Source organism: Notamacropus eugenii, chromosome 3 (assembly GCF_028372415.1).
Source record: "Notamacropus eugenii isolate mMacEug1 chromosome 3, mMacEug1.pri_v2, whole genome shotgun sequence".
In the NCBI taxonomy this organism is placed as follows: domain Eukaryota; kingdom Metazoa; phylum Chordata; class Mammalia; order Diprotodontia; family Macropodidae; genus Notamacropus; species Notamacropus eugenii.
Genome location: NC_092874.1, coordinates 39,630,956 through 39,657,496, shown reverse-complemented (window position 1 = coordinate 39,657,496; position 26,541 = coordinate 39,630,956). Strand labels below are relative to the sequence as shown.

The following is a 26,541-nucleotide window of genomic DNA, read 5'->3' as shown; positions in this document are numbered from 1 at the left end:
GACTGATGAACTTTCAGGTATAACCAATGTAGGCATTTGTTTTGGCTGGACCATGCAGGTTTATGACAAAGGTTTTCATTTTTTTTTTAACAACTGGGTGGGGTGTTAATGGAGGGGACAGATTATAAATGCATGTAAAAATAAATAAATTGGCTAAAATTTATACATACACACATATACATATACATAAAACATGAAGTGGCAACAAAGTGATTCTCAGTATGTTTGGGGTCTACCTTCGAAGGAGGGAAAGGAAAGGGAAAACCACTAGTTTAATTCAATGATAATATATCTAGTGCCTCCCCCAGTATAGTACTTACATGTAGCAGTATTTAATAAATGCTAGTTGAAGTGAATTCACTAGGAAAATATACATCCAGTACCTACTTATATCTGTTTTGGACTGGTCTTATTTTTTTTAATTGTTCCCTCTATATCTTGGAATATAAAGATCCTTATCAGACATATCTAATGACAATTTTTTTCACAGTCAACCAATTCTCTTCTTATCCTAGTTGTGTTGATTTGATTTTCTTTGTGCAAAAGCTGTTTGATTTCAAATAATCAAAATTATCTATTCTATCTTTTGTGGTTACCTCTATCCCTTTGTGGTTAAGAATTCTCTTCCCAGCCGTAACAGTGACAGGTATCTTAGACTGGTTCTCACCCAATCTTTTTTGAATGACTCATGTCATTTATCCACTTTGAGCTTACTGTGTCAAATGGGTGTAAGACGCTGATCTCAACTTAATTTTTCTCAAAATTCATTTGTTTGTCCAGCAGTCCTTGTCAAACTAAGACTTGCTTCCCCATGTAATTTTGGTTCTTGAGTTTATTAATTACTGAATTAGTAAGGTAAATTATGTCTGATTCTTCATTCCAAGTAATTTTGGTTCTCAAGTTTATCAAACACTGGGTTAGTAAAGTTAATTGTGTCTGATTCTTCATTATCTAGTCTTTGAAACTCATCTTTTCTATTTTCTACACCATTACTAAATAGCTTTGATGATTACTGTTATGTATGCGTTTGTAGAGTAAAACCAAGTTAACAAGAGCATTAGATCTTCATTTGATCAGTGGTCCAAATATAAGTTTTTGGATGAAATTCAATTTTAGTAAAAATTCTTCCCGAATACAAATAATTGAATTAGATATTACAGACTCATGTTAAAAGAATAGTTTTTTAAGTAAGACTGGTAGTAGATCTGCTATTTAGGTCAGTCAATGAACATTCATTAAATACTTACGAGGTGCCAGGTACTATGCTAAGTGCTAGAAAAACAAAGAAATGGGGGGGGGATGGTGTTTGAACCCAGGGAGCTCACAATCTAAAGCGAAATAAAAAATAAAAGAATTGCCCAAACAAAATAGATAAGATATATATTCTAAAAATGGAAGATGATCTAGGGAGAAGGAAGTAGGGTGGAGAGAAGGGTTGTATGGGGCAGATAGGGGCTGGGAGAGACCTCTGGCAGAATACAGGGTTGGAGTAGGGTCTTGAAGGAAACCAGAGAAGCCAAGAAGAAGAAATGAGGGAGAGCATTCCAGGCTTGAGTGATGTCCACCTGCCCCCAGCAGCTACTGCAATAGTCTAAGCCTGAGGTGATAAGGGAAAGAAGGGGGGCATATTCAAAAGATGCTGCAGAGGTGACATGAACAGGCCTTGGCAATAGCTTAGATATGGGGGTGGTGAGAGTGAGGAGTCCAGGATGACTTCTAGGTTGGGAACCTGAGGGACTGGGAGGATGGTGTTGCCCTATACAGTAATAGAGAAGATATGATTGGGGGAGGTTTAGGGTGAAAGATAATGAGGTGTGTTTTGGACCAGTTCGTCCAAATTTGGACATGTTGTTTAAGGTGCCTACTGGACATCCAGCTTGAGATATCTGAAAGATAGCTGAAGATGCATGATGGGAGGTCAGCAGAGAGTTTGGGGAAGAATAGGTAGATGTGAAAATCATCAGCATAGAGATGGTAATTAAATCTATGGAAACTAATGAGATCACCCAGTGATATAGTATAGAGGGAAAAGAGGGCCCAGGACAGAACTCTAAAGGACATGTATAATCAGCTTGATCTGAAGGAGGATCCAGAAAAGGAGACAAAAAAGGAGCAGTCAAATAGGTAAGAGGAGAACTAGGAAATACCGTGTCCCAAAAATCTAAAGAGAGAATATCAAGGAAGAGGTAACGATCGTGTCAAAGGCTGCAGAGAGGTGGATGAGATGGAGAATTGAGAAAATGTCAGTGGCACTTTAGAGATCATTGGTAACTAAAAAGAGTGGTTCCAGCGGAATGATAAGGTCAGAAGCCAGATTATAGGGCATTAAAAAGAGGGAGAGAGAGAGAGAGGAGAGAAATTGGAGGCACTTACTGTAAATGGCCTTTTTTGAGTAGCATAGTTACAAAGGGCAGAAGATACAAAATAATGGTTAACTGGGATGGAAGGATCAAGTAAGCGTTTTTTCAGGGTGATGGAAATGGCATGTCTGTACTATATATAGGGAGAAGTTAAAGATAAGTGAAAGAGTAGGGATGCAAGAGGAGGAAAATTTGTTGGAGGAGATGGGACAGAATGGAATCACTTGAATAAGTAGAGGAAGTCTTCAAGCACTTGGGGTGAGAAGGTCTCAAAGAGCCATTGTAGAGAGTGAGACAGTAAGTTGATAAGGTATATATAATAAGATTGTCTACCAACAGTAAGGTCCTAGTTGAGAGTATATAACATAAATTTGTAGTGGATTCAGTCAGACAGTTGTAGAGCTCTCTCCACTACCATTTTGCAGCACATATGTAGGAAGATATCATAGGATTCATGGTAGCTGGGGTGTATATTGCATATTGGGGGATGACATGTAAGAAAACTAGAAAGACAAGGAGAAACTAGGTTGGGAAGAGCTTTAAATGCCAAAGGCAAGGCAAGGGGCATTCATGCTAAGCAGGGGTGCACAAATATAAGCAAAATGCTTGTGCCTACCTTCAAGGAGCTTATTTTCTAGTGGGGAAAGATGACACAGAAAAGGGAGCTGAAAAGCAGGGGATACGAGGGAAATTACCTGTGTAGGGTCTGGAAAGTCAGAAATAGAGTTAGGGGGAGAACAAAGGTGGCCATCCTGAGCCTCTCCCCAAAATAGAGACCTCAGGACATATTCATCAGTAGGAGTAGAGGCAGACATGGCAGAAGGATGTTCCATAGTAAGAAAATACCAGGATGAGATGGGAGCTGAGAGATGGTGGCAAAATCCAGAAAGGAAAAAGCAGAGTTGGGAGGACAATACTAAACAGAGTTTAAATTTTACTCCAGAGATAATAGGAAGGCACTAGAATTTATTAAACAGGGAGGGAGATAAGCAGAGGAGGTTAACACCATTCTAGAAAAGTCACAATTCAAGAATATTCTAAGTATGATATTTGCAGTCACTGGTACCAATATAATATCATTCACTCGTGAGTATTTCCAAACTGTAATGAAACTATTCTGCCATAAACAGATGTTTCAACATGGAAATCTACTGCTGAATTCTTAACCTTTTAAGGACTCAAATTTTCTCCTAGGGCCTTCCAGAGACTGCCCACCCCACTTTTATATGCATCATTGTAATTAGAAGTTCACTTTTATCCTTGACTAAGTCTTGGTTTTACAGTAGAAATTTCATTAACAGATGAGGTCATCTTTGATGTGGATATAATCAAAGTAATTACCATGTCCATATTAAGTTTGGCATTTGGGGTTGAGGGCTTCTGGCTTCTCAACTCTCATCTTGTGGGGTAGGAAATAATCTTTGTGAAAAGAGAAGCCTTGATCCCATTGCAAAGGAAAGATACAGCCCCCACCCCCTGCTTCACAGCATCCTAGAGGCTCTGACACGTGAAGGTCGACTTGACTCAGATATTTCTGTGACTGTGTGACTGATGTATCTTTAATAGAGTGCAAGGGATGGAGGCTTTTTCTGATGTGCTATGTACAAGAAGTGTAGGTGTTGGAAATCACAGGTACTGCTGAGGACAAAAGCATCTTCTGGGTTTGCAACATGTATATATGGATTTACTGTCATCAGATGTCATCTATCAGATATAAAGGTGGGTCAATATTTGTCAAGAAGAGGGAGCTGTTTTCTTCTTTGTTGCAAAGAGTACCAAGAAGTAAAATGCTATAAGAGGATGTGTAGGTAGAGGATCTGAGAGACAAAAGATCATAAATTTAAAATAATCCCTTCTATTTTGGGCCCATATCTAAGCTCATTTGAATACAAAATTATTAAGTTGTCAAAGTCATGGTTAAGTTGTCCCATCACTATTTAGTAATCTGAAATATTTACATACTGTCTCTGCCTCGGGAGGAGTGATTTTACAGTACAACATTATCCTCAATTTACCCTTGCAAATGACCTCAAAGTTCATCTAGTTCCACCGCTCATTGTACAGATGGGAAAACTGAGACACAGAGAATGATAAAGTGATTTGCCCAAAGTCACACAGATAATGACAGATTTGAACTCAGGTTCTCTGACTAAATCTAATACCCTCTCCACAGCATATTACTTCCCAATGATCTGTTTTCTAAAATAATAATAACACTTGCATAATGCTTTAAGATTTGTAAACAACTTTACAAATATTCACTCATTTTATTTCACCACAACTCTGGGAAGTAGGTGCTATTAGTATCTTCATTTTACAGATAGGGAAACTGAGGTAGGTAATCACACAGCTAGTAAGTATCTAAAATCAGATTTTTTTAGTTCTTCCTTACTCCAGGTACAGCGCTCTGTCCATTGCACCACCTAACTGCTGCCCATATCGCTTACAAAAGAATGAATACTAGAAACATTTCTCAGAAATGATTTTGAATAGAAGCTTAAACTGATTTCATGATATGGGCTAAGGACTTGCCTGGGATATAACAAAAGAATCCCATCACTGCACCTGTCCCATAAAACCCATTAACTTTTCAAAGGAAATTACTTAAATGCATCAAGATGAAAAGGGTATCAAAGAAAAGTAATGCACTTTCTATGAAGGTGGCACATAATTTTAAAATGAAAGCCAGCAGTGTGGTTAAAAGCTAGATATGCTTTCTGGTTCCCACGTGGGAGACTTGTTCACAGTTTGTTTAATGCTAATGTCTCAATGCACCTTGAGAACTTTCTTTAAGGATGATGATGACATGGGTAATCATGACTGGTATTTATACAGCACTTTAAGATTTAAAAGGCCTTTCACATCTGTCATTTCATTGGATCTTCCCAACATTGAAGCATAAGTAATAAAGGTATTTTTATCCCCATTTTCAGATAAGAAAACTGAAGTTGTATCAGAGGACAGATCTGACTCCAGTTCTCCTAACTCCAAGGCCTGTGTTCTTTTCACTACATGAAGCTGCCTCTCATGGAAACACCATCACAATCAATTAAGCTCAAATGAAACGCATCTTCTAAGCACTGTAATAAATCTCCTAAATTCTGTAATAAAATACAGAAAAAAAAAAACAACCGCCAAGATCTCAAGGTCTTATTTCCTCTCACTCACCAAATGTCAGACTTGGTGTCATAACCTTGATGCTTCAATGCCTCGGGGCTCATGTAGTAAGGTGTCCCAGTGAAAGTCGTTGCCAGGTCACATGATCCCATTAAGAGCCGGGAGACTCCAAAATCCCCTCAACACAAAAATTAACTTTATTATTACTTTTTAAAATCAACCAGATTAATTCAATTCATTATTTCACCCAAGGAACTAATGGGATTAACATAAATTTTTTCCTCCAAAATATTATTTTTCTTTGTTTCAGAGACAAAATATGTGCTCCACTGCTCTCTACACAAGGCTTAGAATTCTAGGAATAAGGCCTTCAGCATACAGGGTGGACCCCATGGAGGAATTATGGGAGAACAGTGCACCAAATGAGAAGACATAGAACAATGAGATTAATAACTGTGTCAAAGGGTCCATTGAAACACTCAAGCATATTATTTTTCAAAGAAAGAAATGAAAGCCATATTGACAATTCTACAATTATATAATAATGGCAACTACCTTAATGCCTCAAAAATGTATTATTTCATTCTCATGACACCAATGAAGTTCAAGGCCTATGTGCAATTTTAGTAGATTGTCTTCAAGGGGTGGTATGGTCAAAGAAAACAGTCATCCTTTGCCACCAAAGAGGAGATGAACCTCAATGGTAACCAACATTTGGCCAACAACGGACTCCTCCTTAGAGAAGAATTCTGAGGAAATGAACATCTGGTACAAGTGAATAACTTGGCATAAAGACAAAGCTAAATTTGATATAGTCAGTAATTTTGGCAGGAATAGGAAAAGTTTCAGCCTCATCAGCCAAAAGGAAATTTTCATGCCCAAATAAAAACCTATGGTTTTTCCAAGGCAAAAACTATAAAATTTAAAAATCAGATTTCTGCCAGCCATCCCCTGCTTATTCTTGCCTAATTACTGTTGCTAGATTTTATGTTTGATTAGTCTATTAAAAAAATAGAAAAGTTTAGATTACTAAATCTAATGACATCATCGAAAGTTGGTATTGAGGTCTAAATAATTACCAGAAAGGACAAAAGGTTAACAAAACTATTTCATCCACACTTTAATTATCTGTGATAAGTGCTTGTGGACATGAGACAATAAGCACAGAACCTGTAGTAATCCATTAAGCCAGGAGACAAGTTCAATTAATTCCAAATTTTCTACATAAGTGGGCATATACTTTTTTCTCCCATTTAGAGAGCATAGGTTAAAAAAACCAAGATAATGGATTTAGTTTTCAAATTGATTCAGGCTTATGTGTTATGGTTCCTGGTAAAAATGAGAGATTATAATATTTATAAACTAATGAATTCCTATTATCATTGAGCCACTCCCAATACCATCCAATTTAATATAATATGCAAAGACTCAGTGTTTCACTACTGGACAATTCCCAATATAAGGAAAAATCTTACCAATTTTAAGTAGGTTATTTTTCAAAAAAATGTTCTTTGCTTTTAGGTCCCTGTGAAGTATTCTCCTGGGAAAGGAAAAAAAACTCAACTTCATTTCAGTCATGGAATTGCAAATTTGAAAATACAACTATGCAGCAATTGTGAAGTCCCATACCTATATCTTTTTATAATCATGAAAAAACATTGTTGCAATGCTTTGTTTGGAATATGGAGCCATCAGAGAAAAAATAAAGGCATTATCATATTTTTTATCAAAAATTCACAATATAGGGAAACATTTTTATTTTAGGAGCAAAAGACATCATACAACACACAATATATGTTATTATTATATTATGCCATAATTAAAAGATATGTCCACAGAATGGTTGAGAATTTACATATGCCAAAATACAAACAAAATCTTATGTAAATAATAAATAAAATCTTCATAAGCATACTTTGCTTTTTATGGAGTATTGGTCTGGAGATAATCATGACTTGGGATCTTTTCACTGAAAGTCGTCCATACAGAAGAGGTGGATCATGGGGAATGGAATCACCCTCAAAGAGCTTTATGTTATGTACAGTCATATATAACGATGTTTCTTGTATTAGAAATCAAAATATCTTAGCATAAAAATAATTTTGACCTCACGGACCCTTTGAAAGTGGGTTGGGGAGTCTCAGGGGTCCCTGGATCATACATGGAGAGTCTCTGGTGTAAATGCTCTAATGAACTAAGTATATTATATAAAGAAATGCTATTATTACAAGGGACTACTACCCAACTTTTGATGACTGAGTATCTGTGATGAATGAACAGTGATCCTTTTAGATAGTATGTATGTTATCTGATTACACACGATGGCAATTTATATATACATGTAAATAATAATAATAGTTCCAACTCTCTTCTCCATGCCCTTGTTCTGGCTGTACCCCATGTCTGTAATGCACCTCTCCAACCTCCATCTACATTTTCCTTCAAAATTCAATTCAGGTACTAGATTTGTATTAAGATCTTTCCTGGTCCCCTTCCTCCCCCCCTCCCCCCCACTTCTTAGTGCCTTCCCATTCCCTCAAGGTTACTGGGTATCTGCTTTGTGAGTGATGCTTTGGTATAAACCCTTATATGTGTAGGCATCTCTCCCATTAGAATGTAAGGTACTTCCTTCATGGAAAGGATTTTTTTGGATTTTATTTCTGTCTCCTCAGTGCCTTGGATGGTGACTGGCATATAGAGGAACAAATGAAACACTTCAGTCAGTCAACAAACATTTATTATGCATGTGCCAGGTACCATGCTGAAATCTGGGATTAAAAAAAAAAAGGCAAAAAATAGCCCCTGCCCTCAGGGAGTTTATATTCCACTGGCGAGGTACAACAGCGATATATGAATAAATACAAGGTAATCTCAGGAGAGAAAGTAGGTAAGACTTTATGTAAAAAATTTGTACCTGAATTGAGGCTTGAAAGAAACTAGGAGATCCTAAGAGGGAAGGAAGTTTTTGTATGGAGGACATTTGGGGCAGAATCCTGGAGTTTGGTGATGGGATGCAGAGGTTGAGGAACATCTAGTGGGCCAATTGTCCTAGAACAAAGAGCTTCAGGTCTCCCGGAATATCCTTTGAGGAACCTGCAGTCACTCACACCATAATGAGGCACCTATTTCCTTCACATTTCCCTGGAGGACATTTCAGTTCTTCAGCTTTTGTCTGGATTGGGTGCCTCCTCCATCAGCATGGACTTAACATGTCCGAAATGGAACTCCAATATCTTAGCTCTTCCAAACATCCCTATCATTGTCAAGGGCTTACAACCTCGTCATTTTCAGCTCTTCACTCTCACTTAATCCACACATCCAGTCCATTGCTTCATCTTATCATTTCCACTTTTACCACATCTATACATCCCCTTTTCTCCCCTGTATGAACTTAGTTCAGGACCTCATTACCTTTCTCCCAAACTATCACAAAAGCCTTCTAAATTGTGCTCCCTGCCTCAGTTCTCTCCCCACCATTCAGCTGCCAAATTGATTTTCCTAAAGTTTAGGTCTGGCCATGTCAATCTCCTACTTAGTAAACTCCAGTTGCTTCCTGTCACCTCCAGGATCTGCTCAGCATTTAAAGTTTTTTTTACAACTGGACTCTTTCTACCTTTCCTATTTTCCTACACTTGACTCCCCTCCACCCATTCTATGATCCATCCACACTAGCCTATTTCTGTACACAGAAGAAGGCACTATATCTTCTCGCTCTGTACCTTTGTACAGGCTTTCTCCTGTACCTGAAATGCTTTCCATTTTCACTCTTATACCTGAATTAAACAGAAATAGTGTGGCTTGCCTGAGGTCCATATCTTCAGAAAAGTTTAAAAATAATATTAATTTGAGAAATAAAAATAATAGTGCCTTGGATGAATAAAGTATTTTCTCCTCTTTAAAAACTACTCAAATTTCAACATCTGTTACCTGATATTCCCTCCCTTTCCCACCCCCCCACACCATAAAGCATCTATGAGAAATGATGCGACACCTCTCATCTTTACTTCTCATTTAAATTTTTTTAAAATTAAGAATACCTTTATTTTTTGGATAGGAAAACTAAGGCACAAAACAGTCAAGTTAAATGCACATAGTTGCATTTTAATCAGTGGTCAAATGAGAAGCAGAACCCAGATCCCATTATGTCTGTACTTTTTTCTCTAAGCCACATTCACTGCATATTGTCAAAAACCCAGGCCTAAAGATAAGCAGAAGGTCTAATTCTCTGTATGAGTAATGAATCTCCCAGTCTCACACTTGGGCCATTTTGTACAGGACAGGTCTTTTCCCATAGTACCTATGGGACACAGCAATACAATTCTAGCTGAAAGCCTCATGGTTCCATGGTTACCCATAACATCTATGAGAAACGAGGCAAACAGTTTCAATAAATTGTGATCAGAGCGAAGAGTGGATTTCATTTTGGTTTGTATAACCCCTTTCTTTCCGAAGTGTTCTTTAATTCCAGCCCAAGATCTATGACCCCATGATCCTAGGAAATATTCCCTTTGCTGGAAGCCAAAAGTACAGATCAGTATAATTTAAGCTCAAGTTGAGCTAAATTGTACACAGAAGAAGTAGCTGCCTGTCATGTGACCTAGAGAATATCACCCTAAGGAAGCACCATCATGTCTCTTGACCATCAGCCAGATACTTCCTGAAATTCCCACAGTTGCTCCAGACTCCCATTTTGCAGGGGATCTCCAGAAATTTCATCTTTTTCAATGGAGCTTGGGTCTCCCTATTTTGCCCAGGTTTGAAGAGCAGTGGCCACTCACTGTTGAGTTGCACAAATTGGCTCCATTTCTGACCTAGGCTTCTCCTTAACCAGCCTGGATTCTCACCCCCCACACCCCACCTCCATATTGGTGCCAAACTTAGCACAGACACCCAATCAACTTTATTTCTACTATAATTGCAAAATAATTTCTTGAAGATCAATAACCCAATCATTTTTCAAAGCCTTAAAGAATGAGACACAAGGCAGGCTATGAAGTGAGAAAAGAAGTCCAGAGTGTAAAGTTACGAGAATTAAGTTAAGGTGTGGTGGGGCAGGTATCCTGTCCCATGTCTTGTGGGATCAAATAGTGTGCAAAAAAACCGATGTTTTTTATACAGAGAGGGCTTTTCTATTCCCCTGTTTGAAGCTGTGTAGGGACAAGCTGCAGGCAACTCAAAGGCCAAGGACAGGTTGAAGACATGATACCTCATGAAGAAGAAAGCAGGGGTAGAAAAGGGACACCAAAGGTAAATTAGTCACTTCATCATTTTCTCTGGGGTTGATCTTTATCGTGATGAAAAAGTAAAATGGAAACAAGGGTTCAAATTTAGGTTAAGTTCTTTTCCCAAGGTAATGACTACCAAGACCTGAGAGATTCTCTTGGTCATAATAATTCCTTGTTGACAAGGGAAATCCAAGGTAGTCTTTGAAATTCTAGCATTGACTGTGACTCACTGATGAGGTGTGGACTCATCTCAAGCAAGGTACTCATGGGCCACTGACATCATGCCTTGGGCTCCCCTCATTGAGTAATCCTTTAAAAGGAAGAATGAAATCCAACAAAACAAAGGTGGTCAAATATACCCACTCTGTGGCCCTGTGGTCCCTCAAAAAGTATCACATGCATCAATGAGACATGTGGCTGTGAGAGAGGAGAAAACCCCCTGGAAGGGGACAAAAGCAGTGTCAGAGCAGCAAAGAGTCCTTGGGCCAAAACTGGAACTAGAGGAATGGAAGCCAGCAACAGTGGGTCACAATGAGTTCTACTATGCTTTCTTGGCCAAGCAGAAGCCAGAGGAAAACAGAAGCTAAGGATAAAGCCATCATTTGGAGAAACAAGACTAGATTTTGACTTTTACTGTGCTGTGAGTGAGATGGACTATGCAGGTCTGAGGAGAAGATGTCAAATTTCTGGTGACTCCAACTGCTTTTCCTTTTCAGGAATACTCAAATCTAGAGTAGCACTACAAGTCCAGGGAGATGAAGGGCCTACCAGAGAAGGAAGAAGAGTTACCCTATACCATTATAAAGCAGTAAAGTACAGTTGGAAAGAAGCTTCCATGCGGGATTAATAGAAACCTGGCCTCACATCTCCCCTTCAACTTTTATCTGAAAGCTATATGGCCATGAGAAATCTCTCAGAATCTTAATTTCCTCATCTGTAAAATGAGGATAATAATATCGTACCTAACATTCACTGCTGTTGTGATAAAAGATAGGATACATATATTATATATATATATAAATATACATATATTGTATACTCTATGTAGTATATATGTATATTATGTACATATAATATACATATATTGTATATAATATATGTCCCATGTAAGTATTAATGCTATCAGTAGTCATGTTAATGGGCAATATTAAAGGTTATTAATAAGTAATATTAATGTTATTTAGGTAATAGGAGAGCATTACCTAAATCTGCCTGTTCTATCTTGACCAAGGCCAGAGTTGAGGAAAAGAAGGTATCAGAACAATTGATTACATGCAAATAATTGGTATATTTTTCAGTTTTTTATTTCCATGGCAGCCAAAACGTAAAATAAAATCACATGTAAGTTCTAACATGGCACCACGGTTAACTTTCTCTAGATAATCATGCCAACCAAATCCCCATGACCGATACTAGACCACTCGCAAAGTCCATCTCAACGACTGGTTCTCTCTGCTTCTTTAACCTTGAAAAGTTCAGACCTATGATGACACAGGACAAATGCCCTCCCTGAAGAAGCCCAATACTGTCTGATATCCTTTGCAGTCTAAGTTTATTTATACTCCAGTCCTTCCAATTAACAGTTACTCTCTTATGACAGCTCTAAGTATTTTCTGCTCTTAAAACATGACTTATTAGAATTTGCATCATCTCTCACAGAGCAGGTACCTTAAAAATAAATCCCACTAATACAATTAAAAGAAACCCTGGCTGCTCAGAGAAGCCAGGGAGAAAACCAAAGCCATAAACAGAATGCTAATCTCTAATTCTTAGCACTACTGCTTTCCCCCGATCTTTTTTCATTTCTTGAAGTAATACACTGAGATTATTTCGAAGGTATTTTGCATAGAGGAGCCAAGCCAACCATTTCTGGGGCATCATTTTCCCAAGTAATTTACTTCCCATCTCAGGTGAAAGCAATCTGTGTCTACAGCTCATTTCAATATATACTGCTGGCCATAAAAGAGAAGACACTAGCATAATAAACACTTTACAGACAGCAGAATTTTCATGAACTGCGGTGTGAAATATATGTTTAATGCTCAGTGAAATGTACTTTTGAATTTGAATTGCCTTCCCAAAAAGTAGCTCTAACATAGAAGTTTCTGAAGGAGAATTGCCTTAGTTAGACTTTCGTTAAATTCAGAGCTGGAAATTAACACAGCCATTGGACAAGATAGTCCACTGGGGAGAGCCACAGTCACTAGATTAAGATCATGGGATTTAGAGTAGTGACAGCCCTCAGGGATCATCTTGTTCAATTTCCTCATTTTATGCATGAGGAAACTGAGGCACATAGAGTGGAAGAGACTGGCCCAAAGTCACTCAGATACTAGGGCCAGGATTCAAACCTATGTCCTTTAACTGAAAATCTCACATCCTTTCTACTGTGTTGTCATTAGAATAGACTCAAATCATGGCTGAGACTTAATATATTTAATGTCTGTGTGATCTCAGATCCATCATTTAAATGACCTTGAATCCTCTTTCAACTTCAAAATTTATATATTAAACAACCATGACACCAGCACTCTTGTTATACACCCCACTCCATCACCCAATCCCCAGTGTTTTTGCACTAGCTGCCTCCATGCCTGGCAGGTGTGCTCTCCCCGTTCAATGGTTCCCCTAACTTTGTTCTAGACTCATTTCAAATCCCCTCCTTTATTAGGGGACTTTCCACAGTCTCCCCAAAAGCCCTAGTATGACGTCAGATTTGAACTTCCTCCCCTAAATCATGCCAATCAAATCGTGCTGGGGCCTTCCATTTACATGGTACATAGCTTGTCTGTCCGATTTTTGGCTGTTATCTCTCTCCTCAACAGCGCAAGCCACAATGGATCCCTACTGTTGGCCCTGTTTTTGTTTAATTCAGGTGTAGGGGTGAAAGAGTGTTTTCTGTCTCCTCAACAGCATGGAAGGTGTGTTTCTACTTAATCTTCAGAACTTAGCACAGAGAAACCACTTAAACAAATGCTGGTGGATTGACCATAAATCTCCACTTTGAAACTTCTGGTTTGTTTGTAAAAGGCATAAAGTTCATAAAAATAGACCTCTTTAGGAAGCAGCTTCTTGTCAGCAGTTTTTGATAAACTATAATAACCTGCTAGGACCTTCCACAGCAAAGAAAGTCCTTCAGTGTTAATGAAGCCCTGACCAGGGTGGACGGGATAAGTTAGTTGGAATGAGAATCATATTTACCAGGGAGAGCATCTAGTGACTGGAAAGCAGCTGTCACCTGCTTTTCATTTTATTTTTTTTATAGATGCTGGGGAAAGTAATGAACTCTGATTTTTAGGAGGTCAGTTCTCTGCTTCTATTTTCCCAGAAGGGTAGGGTGCAGAAAAAGGCAACTTAAGGCCTTCGGGGCTATTATTGGTAGAAAGCAGCTCTCTCTCATGTGAATGAGAGACTGGCTAAGTAATAAGAGTTCTACACCGGCTAGCCCTATGAGAAAGCCTGTGCCTTTGAAGCACTCTGGCCCTGAGAAGCATCGAAGAGGTACAAAGCAGCTTAATATTACTGTAATCATCCAATGTATAAGGCCTAGGGCTTTCTGACTCCCCAAACACCCAAGTCCACAGATAAAAGTTTTCCTTAAAGGAAAATAAGAAGGAAAATAACAAGGTTAGATTATGCAGGGATACATTAATAATACACATTTAGTGGAAAGAGAAACAAGATTTGTTTTTTAATCTTTTTCTCTCCAAACCGAATTTCATTATTTTTCCAGTTAACAAATATTTATCTCCTACCCACCCCCACCGACTGAACGATTAAAATAAATTAGAAGAAAAAGAAAATACTTATAACCAATCTGTACAATCAAAACAAATTCCCACATCGACCATGTCTGAAAATATATTTTAAATCTATCACCTCTCACAGAAAGGAGGTGGGTAGCATACTTAATCTTTGTTCTTCTAGAATCAGCCTGCATCGCACTGGAGAAGCCAGATTTGAATTAAATTTTTCCTGTGTCTTAAAATCTTGATTTAGAAGGCAGCTATTTAAAAGTTATACAAATGTCATAGTAACTACTTAATTGCAAATGTCATTTTAATAGATTTATACTTCTGCAGAAAATCTACAGTTGGCTAAATTGTGCCCTATTCCTGATTTCTCTGGGTTAGTCAGTCTGGAAAACCACCTAGCCAACCAGCCCACTGTCACCAGCGAATGGTACCACTATTCACTTGGAGCTGGTGATCCAAACTGAAGGCAGAAGACCTGGGAGGAAATAATTAGCCTCTACAGGGCAGAGACTCTAATACTATTAGGCAGCAGCCCTATTAGTCAAATGCTCCATTCTGTGTATAAATGTGACTTCTTACACCTCTCTGAACTGAGATTGGCTCAGCCTCTGCCTTAGAGAACAATGAGAGGTGCAGTGCTCTTGGGGCTTCTTGGGCCTGGCAGGTTACACGTGCACCCACAGGCCAACTAAAGGGTATTGTTGGTGGATGCACCTCAGCATCCTGTTACCTGTCTGGGACTGAACTATGGCCCACTCATCACTAGGTCTTGGATTCTGCAAGCCTCATCTTGCGCCTTGTAACAGTCTCTAGTTTTGACCCTTCTTTGAATGGAGACATTAAATCCCAAGCTTGACCTTTCTGGGGCAACAATCTTTCCTCCTGGATCTCAGTCTATTTGATAACTTCTCCTCCTCACCGGATCAATCAGCACAGCAAACTCTTCTTACTGATCCCCTAGTCCTATCCCTTTAGGGGCTTGCATGTATATATCAATAACTGTATCATTTCTTTTTACCCTCACAACATCCCTGTGAAGTTGAGGTTATTATACCCCTTTTACAGAGGAGGAAACTGAGGCAGAAAGGGATTAGGTGACTTGCTCAGGGAGTGTCTGAGGCAGAATTCAAACTGATGATGATGATGATAATTAACATTTATACAGTAACTTAGAACTTTATAAATATTATCTCATTTTGACCTCAAAACTCTGGGAAGCTATTATTATCCCCATTTTGCAGGTGAGGATACTAAGACAAACAGAGTTTAAGTGACTTGTCTAGGATCACACCGTTCGTGTTTAAGGTCACACCGGAACACAGGTTTTCCTAACTCCAGGGTCAGCGCTCTGTGCACTATGGAGCTACCTACCTGCATCCGATCTCACTTAGTACAGAACGCAGAAAAACAGCCTTTTATAGAAAATAATGTTTTACATCTTTATCCACAGAACAGCATCTCTACAAATTAATGTTTTTTCTCATTATGTGCCACCTTAAAAAAATAAAAATAAAACTAACCAAGGTCTCCACTTATTTTTAAACTGAGATATCAGGCAGTCTTACACAGACCAGCTTAAAAGGAAAATGAAAAATAATGAGAAAAGGTCTTCCCAAAGATAAACTAGAATTAGCAAAATTATTTCTAAATAACCACCATGCTAAATGACTTTTCACTATGACCACTTTTGGGCATCTTAAGAGGATCAACACCAGGATGAAAGATCTCAATGATGCTAATGAGTTTAAATCCTTAAACTGGTAGAAAAATTTAAGATAGGTTAAAAAATAAAATTAGGATTCAAGCTCCTGCTGAGTAAAGAAGATCTACACAAATAACTTAAGAGTGTCAAATCATCAGATAACACTAATGGGGGAGAAATGGGAATGTCGCGCCATTAATTTTTTAAGACTCAATAAACATATCACGTTGGCCAGGCCTATTTCTGTAAAATACTGACTGCAAAGCTCATAAATATATCCCTAAACACCAATCTGCTTAAGATGCCTCAGAATCAATTTCTAATCTGGGAAAACCCTAATATTCAGAGATCTTGACTATAAGAATAACATTTGGTCACTGTTCCCTTTACACTCGGAAGCTAAGGGGAAAATATGAAAAGAGCTCTACTTGTCCCCTCTCAAATGACCAGGCAGCTACCGTGACCAAGATAAGGAGCTATCAGGCACCCCCACCCCCACCACCACACTAGGGAGCAGGAGCAAGAAGAAAAAGAGGAAGAAGGAAGAGTGGAGGGACTACTTCCACTTTGTTTTGGCCTCCCTAGTGTCTAGCTCAGCGCTGTGCAGATACTAAGAGCTTAGCAGATAGTAAGAGTTCTTAGTAATCAATGGGTTCCATAAGCATTTACTGAGTCCCTATTAGATACAACAGACTTTTCTAAGGTCTGCAATGCAAAGATGCACGTGCGCACACACACACACACACAACACACAACACACACACACACACACACACACACCTGCTCCAAAGAAGCTTACATTCTAAGAATGGGGAACTAGGAATGGGAGATACACATACACAAAAACGCAGAGAAATATAAAGTCTTTCAAGAGGTAAAAGGTTCTAAGAAGTGGGAAGGTATTCAAAAGGGCTCCTGCAGGAAGTGGCATCTCAGCTGTGTTTTGATGGAAGCCAAAGCAGGAGAAGGGGATTAGTGCACAGGAAACAGCTAGTAAGTCACTTTGGATGGAAAGGAGAGTGCATGATGGGGAGAAATACGAACTAAGGCCAGCTTTAAAGGAAAATGGAAGCTATAGCAATGAAGGGCATTCAATACCACCTTAAGGACTCTATAATGTTTCCTAGAGGCAATCAGCGGCCATTGGAGACTTTTAGTAGTAGAGTGCGTGATCAAATCTGTGTTTTAGGAATAGCAATTCAGCAGCTATGGAGAATACAGATTGGAGGAGTAAGACACCATAAATAGAGAAACCAATTAGAAGGCTATCACAATGGTTCAAATGAGAAGTAATAAAGGTTTCAATTAAGGTAGTGGCCATATGAAGGAAAAGAATGGATGGCCTGCAGTGGGAAGAGCCCTGAGGCAGGCAGACCTTGCTCCCTCCCCAGAAGCTATGGCAGCAGTCCAGGTGAGAGGGGATGAGGGTCTGCAGCAGCATCAAAGGAGAGAAGGGGACATACTGGAGAGATGCTGCAGAGGTGATACCAGCAGGCCTTGGCAACAGCATGGATGTAGGGAATGAGGGAGAGTGTGGAGTCCAGGATGACTCCTAGGTTGCAGCCTGAGGGACTGGGAGGAGGGTGGTGCCCTCTACAGTAAGGGGGAAGTCTAGAAAGGTGGGGAAGGCAGGAGATTTAGGGGGGGAAATAATGAGCTCAGTTTTTGGACATGTCAAGTTTAAAATGTCTACTGGACATTCAATTCAAGATACCTGAAAGGCAGTTGGAGACGTGAAACTGGAGGTCCACAGAGAGGTCAGGGCAGGACAGGTAAATCTGAGAATCATCAGCATATAGATAATAATTAAATCCAATCAACTAGTGAAGTAATATAGGGAGAGCAAAGAAGAGGGCCCAGGACAGAGCAAGGTGGAACACCTATGGTTGAAGGGTGTGATTCAGCAAAGGAGAGAATTGAGGAGGGGTCCAATAGGTAGGAGAACCAGGACATGGGGTGTCAAGCTACACTCAACTAAACAAATCAGTGCTATATCCTTGCTGGGTATCCTTTTATTTATGAGGTGATCTACAACAAAGGTGTCAAACACGCAACCCACAATACCCCTGACCATGACCTAAATAACATTTAACTGTAATTGAGAAATCTTTAATAGAATAAATAAATATATAATAAAACAAAGGTAATATTCATGTGTAGTTTTCTAAGTCAATATGGAGCCCACAAGGACCCTTACATGTGGTTCAGTGGTCCCCATTTCTTCTTGAGCTTAATATCCCAAGTCTATAAGTCTTTTATTTTCTTCCATTTCTAAACCTGAAGCACCAGACTCGTTTGAATCAGGCCTGGTATACAATATATACTCAACAAAAATAGGGAATTTTGGAGGAAATATAATGAGCTTCATTTGGCCACAATACTGAGTTAGAGATAACTTTGTGGACACTAAGTGGGGATAAAATCCATACTTAGGGAAGAAGGATCAGATAAATGAGGCAACTTGAAAGAAATGAGGGCATCTCTATATTGCTCTATTATGCAGATATCAGGCAAAAGAAGGGACATTAAACTGTCACTCATAAATGATCAAATAAAAATATAATTGCTCTTCTAGCCTTGATTCTCTTAATTTGGCTATAGGAATCATTCCTAAGCTAATATTAACTAAGATATGAAATTAAAACTTGTATAAGAAGAGTAAAACAATATTAGCTACCTCAATGACAGAACTAATGAGAATTAGTTTCATTCATTAGATGAAATATAAAGCATCAAGTTTCAGATCTAGATATAACAAACATTTCATATTCATTCTGCTTTATCACTTCTCTTCCTTTATTACTCAGTATTAGAGAAGAAACAATCATTCCAACTTTGGCTGTTCCTTTATTGAACTGATTTCAGATAAAGTTTAAAACTTATATAATACCTCCTAGTGAATTATGCATAAGCCTTTGAAAGGTGATTTTAGGATGATAAGTGTACTTAATTGTTTCTATGTAGAACCAGACATAGAAAAAACAATTTCGAGGTCAGTCAATGTTAAATTGATATTTAGATCAGTTTACATTTTGCTCAAAGAACAACACAAAATGACCAGCAGAAGGCAGTCTTTATAGTCCAAAGACAGTTTTGAATCATTGTGATCAGTTGAGTGCTCTTACACATAGCAAGCTTTCTCAATTAATGGTATTTATTAAGTATTTTAAAATTTAATTCAAAATAGTCATGGGGAATAATGAAAACAGTGATTTAAAAAATGGATGAGCCCTGAAGTCCTAAATTCAGTAAGAGTTGCTTAGTGTAGTCTATAAAAAGATTATTTGATATAATTTTATCAATGTCTACCAAATTGGTTTGACATCACTCAAAAGACAGTTCTGGGTTACCCATAACTCTGTGGATATTTTCATCATGTAGCATGTGTTTGAGAATACAGGTGGAGAAACCCAGGATAATCCAATTACTTTTTGTGATCAGAAACCATCCACAACATGTGTTTAAGCAGGCTGACCATTACGGATGGTCAGACTTTGTCATCATAGGAATCATCATTGTAGGCAATGCTTTCCAAATGATTAACTCCATGTGAATACTTCACAGGATTTTTTTTCCTTTCCTCTTTGGACAGTGGTCTTTGAATGGGTTGGTCTACTCTAATGCTATGGACTTTAGAGATCATTTGAAGTCTTTTTTTTTTTTTTAAAGTATCACTTGAAAAGAAGAAAAAATAGAAGAGCTTTTAGGCATAGTTCAAAATAGTAAATACATAAATTACAGATAAGTGAAATTCACAAAATACACTTTGGCCTTCAGAATTGGAGATTTTTGTACAGAATTGGCTTTTGGTGTGAATATTTATTTAACCAAAGACAAAGTATATTTTCTACCTCAATTATCCCAAAACACTGTGTACATGAATCCAGCCAAAATGTTCTAAAATGTCAGGGTGACCAAATGACTACTTCAAGTGCTAAGAATTTTATGACTTGATTCTAGCATAAGACACATTAATTGTGTAAAATAAGTGTCTTAACATTATACTCAGTATATAAGAGTATAAGTTTCTGTATAAGTTTCTGTAATTTAAGGCCAACTCTTTAAAAACAACTTTAACATACTCGATTAAAGCAAACATTGTGCTTATAACTATTGGTTAACCAGTTTTCCCAAATGTTCATGAACACAACCATGGTTAGATTCTCTTCCATTCAACGAGCATTTATATAGTGCCTGGTAAAGAGAGAGTTTTTGTTTGTTTTTTTAAGTACTTGCTCTCAAAGAGTTTATATTTAAAAGGGCAACTGATCACTTACTTGTCCTTTCAATTTTCATTCAAATGTAAAAAAATTATTATTTGTCAAATACAAATTCACATAAAGCTGCTCATAGTATCCGGCAACTGTACCTTTCATGCATGTAGTCAACCCCCAGTAACAGTTGGATAAACCATTCCATTATCTGGTTTTCAGGAAAGATGTTTCCAGCTTCTTTGTACTCTTGAATTTTACAGTCCAGATCTCGACCCTGGAAGAAAAGTATATGTTCTCATGTTTTTATCAATTGAGACATCAAATTCAAGGCCTTTTTTATCAATGCTAATATGAAAGGATGCCAATAACTCCAGGCCAAAAAGAAACAGTACATACTTACTATCTGTGTGGCCTTGAGCAAGTCTTTTAATCTCCCTAGGTCTGCATTTTCTCCTCTTTAAAATGAGAGATGTGGATTTGACCTTCAAGGTCCTTTCCAACTCTAAATTCTATCAATGTATCTTATGAATTACTATCAGCTGAGATTTTTATCCTCATTCCATATTCACACATATAAGTTTAGACAGAAGACAAGAATATTTACATAAATATGCATGTATGTGTGCATATATCTACAGTTTTATATATATATGTACACACATAAAGTATGAAAGCACATACACACACGTGTGTGTGTATACGTATTCCTCAACAGCAATTCTAGTATCCATCACTTCTAGCATCAAGCTTGGATAATACAATTGTGAAATTTATCCTTTTACAACTTTCTCTCACTACTATACCTGAACAAGTTATAGCATGCTAGAAAGATATGTACAGCAGAATTGTTATATGATTATGGAACAAATATAATTTATTTGATCACAGACATAAGATAATTTGGTTATTAACCATAAACTGAAATATAGTCATTATCAGAAAGAGCCCCAAGTCTGAGTTCAAGAAGATAAGAAGAGAAAGCAATAGAATTACAAATTTCAAAACTGCATCATCTTAGTTTGATGCTGGAAGTGATGGATACTAAAGATGCTATCAGTGATGGACACTAAAGATGCTATCAGTGATGGATACTAAAGATGCTATCAAGGAAGAAGTCCAAATGAACAGAACAATAAACAGTTTGGAAGAAGAGAATCAGAGAAGTCATCCAGTGGATCAATTAGTTTGGCTGAGGCCTTATTCCTAGAGAGGTGTTAATGAAGCACAGCATGAATGATGTTAGGTTAGCAGTGGTAGCATCTATTTAACACAGGAACTTCTTTCATGAAGGAATTTGTGTGGATAGTTCCTAAAACAGGAGACATAAAAACTGACAGTTCTAGAATTGGGAATTATCTCTAGTAGATAGTTTTTCTCACTCATGTGCCATTTTGGTAGATTTCAGTTTGTGTCCACTCTCTCCTACCTATACTGGGTGCATTTGTAGGAATATGTGATCCAGGTCTATATATGAATTATAATACATTTTTTATTCCTGTAAATGTAGTTTTTATGAGCATATGTGATATTATTATTATTACTTCCTTTGCATTATTAAGTAAGTGGTTAAATTTTAGATAATAAAAGTGTCATTATTATCAACGGCTTCTTTGCATAAATTTTGCATAAATAGAAGCACATCAATAGGGGTTCAAGAATTTTGGTGGTGAATTGAACAAGTAAATTCCTTTACAACAGAGTTAACCCTTAAGAACTTGTGGCAATGCTCTTGCTCTAGGAACCTACACTTCCCAGAGTGGAGGCAAGTTGGAGTGAACAAGCCAGACCAGAGAGTAAGCAGTATACACACAATCTGTGTGATTGATGTAAGGTGCTAAAGTAGGGACAGGCATTCCAGGCTCCCATTTTTCAGAAGTTCATGCTAATTACTCAATCCATACTAATCTACTGTTCCTACAGTTGACTCAAAACATTTTCACTACTTAGCCTACAGACATGGAAGAACTGATGATGTGAGGAGCTACTGTCTAAGACTTTAGTTTCACAGTAGGTTCCAATGAACATGTCTATACATATGCATATGTGTGTATATATGTATATGTATGCATATATGGGTATATGTACATATATGTGTATACATACTGTATATGCAATTATAAACATGTTTTCTGATGGAATTCTATCAGCATAGAAAGTCTCTTGATGGGGGGGACTGTTTCATTTTTGCCAATTCAACTGGTACATAGTAGATATTTAATAAATACTTGTTTGATTGATTGACTATATAAAAGTATGCATCATTTTTCCACCCTGATATTTCCTTCATATCCTATACTAGCAATGCTTCTTTTAAGCCCAGAAAGGACGTCAACTTTCTTAGTTTATCTCTTTATCAAATTCTTAATCAGGAGTCAAACTTATACTTACTTGCTGCTACTGAATTACCTAGATGTTGTGGCATCCTTCCTAACTGCCTCACATAAGATAATGACTAGCAAAAAATATATATTTCAATATAATCTCTATTTCTAAACAACAATCATCACTTCTGCTCTGTTGAGTGGTGATAACCCAGCACAGATATTAGAACCTATTGGTCTGAAAAAAAAAAAAACTTTATCTTTACCTCCACCTTTCCCCAAATCTAGATTTCTATGAGGATGGCCCATAAATCACACTCTCGCGAAAAGAGTGTCAACAAATGTGAAAGAAACTGAAAAGAACGGTGGTAACCAAAATCAACAAAATGTTTGAATTGAAGGAAATGTAAAAAGGAATGTTTGCTCAATAAATAAATGAATGTAGTAGAGATCTCAATGAATAAAACTTGAGTTGATCCCATTGCTTAACACTTAATGATTTATACTTTGCATACAATAAAAGAAACTCTCCCGCCCCCAACAAATATTTCTTTAAAGCAACATAATTGTTAATTCAGAAAAATCACAATTAAAAATTTACTATTCCTTTCTTAAAACTGCTTTTATAAGTAACGATACTGATGCTTTTGATTGACTCTCATAGCAATTTCACTAATAAGTTTAAAATTACAGTATTTCTTAGCTTGTTTGATTTTTCTAAGCATTGTTAGAAGATATTGTGGTTTCTAATGGTGACTTTTTTTCTGACATGACTGTAATGAAAAGAGGATTTATTATAATTTGAAGCTAAAATTAATTCTGACTTACTCTAAGTGGAATAAGTTTACCTAGATATTACCCCTAAAATACTGCTTCATGTAACATGATTTTATATTATCCTTTCCCCTTTTTTAATAGAATCATCTAATTTTAGAATTCAAAAGGCTCTAAATAGCTAATCCAGTCTTGAAAAAGGATCCCCCCACTACAACATACTTGGAGAGTATTCATCCTGCCTTTGCCAGGAAACTTCCAGTGAGGGCAGAACGTTCTCCTTCCTCCTCCCCCAGGAGGCTCATTCTACTTTGGGACAACTTTGATTGTTAGGGGAAGTTTTTCTTGACCTCGAACCCAAATCAACTTCCACTCTATTCTTCATTCTGCCCTCTGGGACTAAGAGACAAGACTCCTTCACATGACAGTTATCCCATTAAGTCTTCATTTCTCTAGAATAAACATCTTCATAAACCAATTCTTTTCATAAACTATAAAGACAAGACCCTTGGTCATCTTGATGGCCTCCAGTGGACATTCTCTAGCTTCTAAAATGTGCCCTTCCTAAAGTTCAGCACTTTGAAATGAACATTATACTTCAGAAGTGGTCTGACCAGGGCAAAGAACTGAGGAACCATAACTCCTAAGTTTTGGATACAAGACGTCTCAATATAATCCAAGCTCACTTTTTTTTTTTTAACTACCATATCACATTGCTTTGGAGGTTGAATAAAACATTCAAATCTTTATGTTTTGAAAACATCTCACTCACACTATGGGATCTATAACATTAACAGCAGTGTTGTTCTTACACAACACTAGAGATGACAATCTCTAGTGAGATGACAATAACATGGTAATTAATGCCCTTGTACTAACACTAATGATACTAATAATATCTGGCTTTCTATAGCTCTTTAACATTTACAGAGGGTTACCTACCTGGGAAGTAAGGTGCATGATGTTATTATCCTTACTTTACAGCCGAGAAAACTGAGGCTCAGAATACTTAAATGACTTTGTCCAAGGTACAATGATAGTCAATAACTCAGCCAGGACACTCATTCCAAATGCAGTACTCTTTTAACTGTATCCTGTTAATATTCCATCTATACCCCATCTTTGTTCATATTGTAAATGTTATTTTAACATTTGATGAAAATTATGCCTCAAAAACATGTACACATATATACTTTCATTAATATAAGCTGATAAAGCTAGTCTTAAAAGTCTTAGAAGGATGACATTCTCTGAAGGATACTGAGTAAGATGAAACTGAAATTTTAAGACCAAATGCATCAAAGAACCTCTAGGGTCAGTATTTACAAAGAGTTGTCTTATGTTAAACATCAAGGACAAAAAAAGAAAAGAAAAGCTAATAACTTAGATAGTAATGGTGAAAACTGAAAACATACCTAACATCTAAGTCACTATTGAGAATGTTTTGTCTGTTCCTTTGGACAATTAAAAAGATAAAAGATGTACTAAGTAAAGCCAAGACCAAATAACATGACAAGAATCCTTCCACCATCATTTTTTAAAAGTCTGTGGCATTACTTAGAAAAATACCAGGCAATGGAAAATAAAAGTTCTGTTATTATACTGTAAAACGCTAAAGACTGACATTTATCTTCCCTTGAATTTTTTTCATCTCTACAGTGGACTTCATAAAGGAAAACCAGGAAAGATGTCAAGCTGTATTATGCTCTGAAAAGCCAAAAGAGAAAATCCAATTTCTAAATGGTTACTGCAGTATATCATACAATATTCATGGAGTGTATGATTGATAATGTGAATGTGCATTCATGATTTCAGTTGCTAATTTTCTTCAAATTCCCTTCGAGTAAGTGTTCTTCCCGCTGAGATGAGTTTACATGAACAAGAGTAAAGTGGCAGAACTTATTTTTATTTCCAGAAATGGAGTGAAATAATGGTTTAATCCATAAAGTACTGTTTTAGAAAATCCCGGCCATTTAAGTGAATTACTCCACTCCATTTTGAGGAAGGTACTTAATGTTCTTAGGGTATCTACAGTCACAAAAATTAAATCTCAAGGGTTTTTAGCAGGTAATTTTAGTTGTATATTACTTTGCAACAAATATAGATTTGCTTACCAGCTTTTAACTAAATATATTTATAAATATAAGTAAAAAATAATTGCCCAAACAATGTACAAAGGCTTTTACAAGTTAAAAAACACAGGAATAGGGGTCTAATTGTACTGGATTATGAATCAACTTAGATCTTGGATAATCTCTGCTCTCCCACCTCCATGGATAGATTCTGCTCTCTAGATTCACTACAGGGCAGACTCAGGAAAATTTCTGTAGGCCATAACTATCTTACTCTAATTTAAAGGAGATCCTGAAAGTCTAGAGGCCAGGTCCCTCCAAGTTCCCAAATTGCTCTGTTCCAAGGATACTGAAGAAAGACACCCAAAGGCTTGAGAGTTGGAGAAGATTGCTTATGTGTATCATCTAAGTTAGAAACCACAGAGCACAATCACAAAGAAGGAAGAAAAGCAGCTAAGACACCCCGAAACTCACAGGAGACAAAAATTCAAGAAAGGATCCAAGAGTAAGCTTGTAACTTCAAGTTTCTATACACAAATGCCCAAAGTTTAACAAACAAGGAAATCAAAGTCAATGGAAGAAGGGCAAATTTGAGCTCAGAGATGTCACGCAGACTGGTTGAAATCCATGATTAAATGGGCATATCTTTTTCAGAAGGAACGAGATAAGTAAAAGGAGTAAAGTAGCATTATATATTAAGAATGTATAATTATGTGAGGAAATCCAGGAATCAGAGGTAAGAAGCATCATGGAAAGTGTTTGGGTGAAGGTCAAAAGAGAGAGAAATGGAAAAAATTTTGTCATCCAAGTAATAAGAATAACAGCATTTATATCACACCTACTATGTGCCAATGCTTTAAAAATATTATTTTATCCTCAAAGCAACCCTGGGAGGTAGGTATTTTTATTATTTCCATCTTACAGTTGAAGAAACTAAGTTTTACTCAAGTATATTACAAATCATCTGGACAGAAAAAGAAAATAGGGGAAGAATTTGGGAA

The 26,541-nt window shown here is 37.2% G+C and overlaps 1 protein-coding gene across 7 annotated transcripts in view; it reads right to left on the bottom strand.

Annotated features, from left to right (window-relative positions):
* Window positions 1-26,541, bottom strand: part of NEK11 (NIMA related kinase 11) — a 283,992-nt gene that overhangs the window by 183,108 nt on the left and 74,343 nt on the right. For 6 of the 7 annotated variants that reach the window (XM_072651314.1, XM_072651315.1, XM_072651313.1 and 3 more), the window contains 3 exons: window positions 20,529-20,647; window positions 6,953-7,017; window positions 5,529-5,655 (listed from right to left, as the gene is read on the bottom strand). In XM_072651314.1, the coding sequence (XP_072507415.1) occupies window positions 5,529-5,655; window positions 6,953-7,017; window positions 20,529-20,647 (311 nt within the window). The remainder of the gene's footprint in view (window positions 1-5,528; window positions 5,656-6,952; window positions 7,018-20,528; window positions 20,648-26,541) is intronic. The other variant, XM_072651317.1, reaches the window with a different exon arrangement.